Source organism: Gastrolobium bilobum, unplaced genomic scaffold (assembly GCF_033153095.1).
Source record: "Gastrolobium bilobum isolate Gb01-03AN ecotype WA unplaced genomic scaffold, APGP_CSIRO_Gbil_v1 utg33260, whole genome shotgun sequence".
Taxonomy (NCBI): domain Eukaryota; kingdom Viridiplantae; phylum Streptophyta; class Magnoliopsida; order Fabales; family Fabaceae; genus Gastrolobium; species Gastrolobium bilobum.
The window spans coordinates 178,587-183,323 of record NW_026898181.1 but is presented as its reverse complement, the minus strand read 5'-3'; the positions used below and the strand labels follow the sequence as shown (position 1 = coordinate 183,323).

Sequence of the window (4,737 nt, the reverse complement as noted above, 5' to 3'; positions counted from 1 at the left end):
TCATGGAACTTCCAAGAGTCAACACTCTTAGGATCCAATCCTCAAAGGGAAACCCATGACATAGGTTATCGGCCAAGGAACTAGTAGGCATACCAGTCTCCAGTGTACCTCGTACACAAGGACCACTCAATGAATCACACATCAACTGAGCATCCAATCAAACTCCTCAGAGGCACCCTCTTCGGATACATCCCCCCCAAGGGATAGTCCACAATACTCTGATGGCCAATAACCCACTCAATTAACCTAGTTCCTCAGGTTATATTATCAAACACTTCAATACAACGTTCAATATATAAACATAATTCATACATCATGTTATGCAATCACACAATCCAACACACATAACTTTTGAACAACCAATCCATGCCAAGGATGATCTCTAAATTAGCCACCGGCAATCCCATCAGATCCACTGAAAACTCACGGTCATCCCACTGAAACACGACATCTCGATGTACAGTGGAGGTATCGCACTTTTCTCCAGTGGCGATAGTCACCCGCAACGGTGGAGAAGACACAGCAATGGGCAACTTAAGCCCCACAACAATCGGGGTCGCGATAAAATAATGCATCGCCTCGGAATCAAACAATACATTTATGACACAACTACCAATAGAAATGGTACCTCTCACAAGGTTCGGAGCTCTGTCCGACTGCTGTCGATCCGAAGTATAAACACGACCGGTGGTAGGTGGCACAACAGGTGCCGTTGTAGGTGCAGTAGGAATCATCTGCAATGGATTTGCCTAAACTGCTACAGCTCTCGCGGTCGACGACGGACAATCTCTGGAGTAGTGGCCCGCCTGGCAACACTGGAAATAGATCAACTGGCCGGTAGCACACGGCCCCACATGGAATTTCCCACATACCGAGCATCTGGGAGTATGAGGCCTAGCTAAACTCCCCTGAGTAAAAGTATTCTAAAACTGGCTAGGCGTCTGCCTAGCAGCCAACTGCTTTCCTTTACCTTTTCCAACAAACTTCTTGTCCTTCCAGGAAGTGAAACTACCAGTTCCTTTCACTTCAGCTACTTTGGCCCTCTTGGCATTGCTCACAATACAAACATCTTCGATGTCACGACATTGCTGAACCAAAATGCCAAAATCTCTAGATGCAGCCCCAACAATACGATCAGCTATCTCCTCATTAAGTCCCTTTCAGAACTTAGAAGCCAAGAATGTTGGGGTCGGCATAACAATGCGAAAATGCGCAAACTTGACTAGTTCATTGAACTTAGCCAAATACTCGTCCACAAACAACGAGCCCTGCACCAGACGGTCAAACTCTCCCTGCTTCCTCTCTTGCGCATCGTAGGGAAAATATCTACCCATAAAGCAATCCTCAAAGAATGGCCATGTAATCACATGACCCTGTATCTCATAGACGTGAGAGGTGTTCATCCACCACTCAGGAGCGTCGCCCTCCAGCATGTAGGTGGCAAACATCAGCTTCTGCGGATCAGACCATAATCTTGATACATTATACAACTCGAATCTAAAGCATCAAAGTAAAGTCAATGTGGCATGGATAACCCCATGCTCACCAAATAAGGCAACAAAGCCCAATAGAGTCTCACATCAATAACATGATAATAAATGTAAAGCATTTCAGAATCCAGCAAATCATCATCAAACAACATAAATCTCAACTCAGCTCCGGCCTCCTGCCGCCCGAGGTATCAACCCCCGAGCTACATGAACCTAAAAATGTGCCCCAAACGTGGGATGAGATCTCTAAAAAAAATCTCAGTAAGATAAGGGGTCCTCAAGGATTTCTCCACCCCAAGCTCACTTAAATGTGCAATATAAGTTCTAAAAATAGTAAAATAGTATAAGTTCCAAAATCAGTACAATGCAGCAGAATAATCATGTCATGCGTGTCAAATATTCTACTAGCCAGAGAAATACAGGATTTACATACGTCTATTACCTACAATCAGTGCAAGACACCACTTGCACCCACCCACAGAATCACCCTATTGTATGTCTCCTACATACTCACGCTTACCGTCTAGGTGGAACAACACATGCATATCATAAGGCACTTGCACATAAAAGCTTAACAGCATTTCAAATATCAATACATGAAAACACATCATGCATATAAACCATTTCCCCATGGGGTATGGTGGACCCAACAATGGTTAAATCGATGACACGAAAGCTTACCTCGCAAGCTAACTATCCAACATAAGGGTCCAACCAAGCTCAAAGTCCACAAACAGGAGAATCACAATCTGTTTTAGACCAAAAATCACATCAACATTCATCATCTAATAATTCAAGACACAGCAACAATGTTTTCTTCTTCGTTTCATGTCTTTAGGCTTCTCACAAAGCCATAAGCCCTTAATCACTTTGATTCTGACTTAATTAATTATTACAGAGTTTCAACTAAACCAAACTAGGGTCCACAAACCCCAAATACAGTCCTGTATGCATAGAATCTGTCAATGTCTCGAAAATCCCATAATATTCGGATATTTGTCGGGGCCATATCCGGATATCATATCCGGATATCCATATCCGGATATGTCGTGACAGAATGCAGATTCTGCATTTCGCGAGATATCTCTCCCAAGGTTCCATTTTTAACACATTAGAACGTTAAAGCATGCATTTTTAAACCCCTTTAGGTCAATGACCATGATAGCTACTTAAACAACTCATTAAACATGCTAAGACTCCGTTTTTAACCAAAGAAAACTCATGATCAAGGTAAGGAACATACCCAAGGCTTCAAAACAGAAGCTAAAAGTGTTCTTGGAGCTCTCTATGAAGCCCCAACAATCTGACTTTACAAAGCCACAAAAATGGTGATTAAGAATGGTTCTTTCTCCACAAAGTTAGCTCCTTGAAGCTCAACAACTCATGAAATGGTTCCTACACCATCCCACACTCAGAGGCAGTCCTCACACCCCAAGTCAGTAGTTACCACACTCCAAAGAAGGTGCCTTTCTCCCTCCCAATGCACACATTCAAGTGTTTACAAGACTAAGGAAGAAAATCAAAGAGAAAGGTGGATTTTTGGTTGTGTTTCAAGAGAGGAAGAGGGTGGCAATGAGGCTGATGAAGTTTCAGCAAATGGAGGCACGTAGAGTGTATGAAAATGCCCTAAAAATCTGTGTCATTAAGTATATATAGGCGGTTTAAGTTAAAACACACTGTATTATCACTAATAGCTACACTTATCATTTTAATCCCAAACTTTGGATTATTAACCTAGCCATTTTTCTAAGATTTGTCATATTTTTATTTTATTTTTCGCAGCACTTTGCCGGTACACGTTTTTACGTAGCCGGTATCAGTTCTGACACCAATTCTCATTATTTTGACTTCAAACTTGTTATACTAGTCCTATATATTATTCTAGTAATATATACACACTTTTCATAATTTTTCGGGATATTTTATCAATACGCATTTATACCGTGAGGCAGAATCGGTATCTGCACTTTTCGTCAGAAAAGCGACTTTCAACATTATTACTCAGTTACCATAATTATTTAAGCATTCTCATAATTATTAGGGTCAATTATGGAATTATCTCATTAATCTCGTAATTAAATAATTAAATAATTAAATTCCTAATTTAACGGTGCGAGTTCTTACAACTACCGTCACCGCCACCACTATTACCGTATCCATTGATGTCACCATCACCACCACTACCACCACCGCCATGCCACCATCATTGCTACCATTATTGCCACCACCACCAACCACCACTACCGTCACCAGCACCACCACCACTATGCCATTGCCACGCCACCGCCACCATCACCATAGACACCATTACCACCACCATGCCACCGTCGCCACAACCACCACGCCATATGAAAAGGAAAATGATGATCCAGAAATTTTTTATACTTAATAGGAATTATTTTTTATTATATTTTTTGTTGTGTTATCAAACGCAATTCTCATTCTCGGAATAAAAATAGAACACATTATCAAACACATTTTTTTTCCTCAAGAACTATTCCAAGGCACATAAATAGAAAAAAAAAGTATTTCTTTTGAGAAATAGTTTTAGGAAACGGAATGGTTGTTATACACACCCTCATTTTCACCACGGATCTCAGGATCTTGGACCTTAGCATCTCTGTCCTTAAGACCTCAGATTTTAGTACCTTTCTTAATCTCATCATTTTCTTCATTCTCTTGATTTTCTCCCACTACTTTAGCTCGGACAGGAGGGTCGGGTTCTTCTCATCGGATAACAACCCAAACTTTGGGCCTAGGGATGTATTGAATAGTCTCGTTCTCATGAAATACCATATCTCGGCTTCTAAATATTTTTCTGTTGATTGGATTCCAAAGTTTGAATCTGAATTCGCATCTTGACGAACCGAGGTAAATGCATTTATTCGTCTTTGCATCGAGCTTCGCCCTTTCGTCTTTAGGGATATGCATGAAAGCTAGGCATCCAAATATCTCCAATTGATCGTAGATTACTTTCTGACCTGTCCAGACTTCTTTTAGATTTTCTCCATCTAATGGTAGTGATGTTAAGAGGTTTATCAAGTCAACAACAGTTTTGACAGCCTCGCCCCAGAAAGATTTCGGCAATCTACATTGGATAACATACTTCGAACCTTCTCTTCAATAGTCTGATTCTTCCTTTCAACAAGTCCATTTAGTTGCAGAGTCTTGGGGGCGTCTTCTCAAGTCAGATCTCGGTCGATCTATAGTATACATCAAATAGGCTGCAATACTAACCACCATTGTC

At 41.1% G+C, this 4,737-nt stretch overlaps 1 protein-coding gene across 1 annotated transcript; it reads right to left on the bottom strand.

The window, feature by feature from the left end:
* Positions 1-326: 326 nt before the first annotated feature.
* Positions 327-734, bottom strand: LOC133313633 (uncharacterized). The gene has a single exon (XM_061515030.1). The coding sequence runs from the start codon at positions 732-734 to the stop codon at positions 327-329; it is 408 nt and encodes a 135-aa protein (XP_061371014.1).
* Between the last annotated feature and the right edge of the window lie 4,003 nt (positions 735-4,737).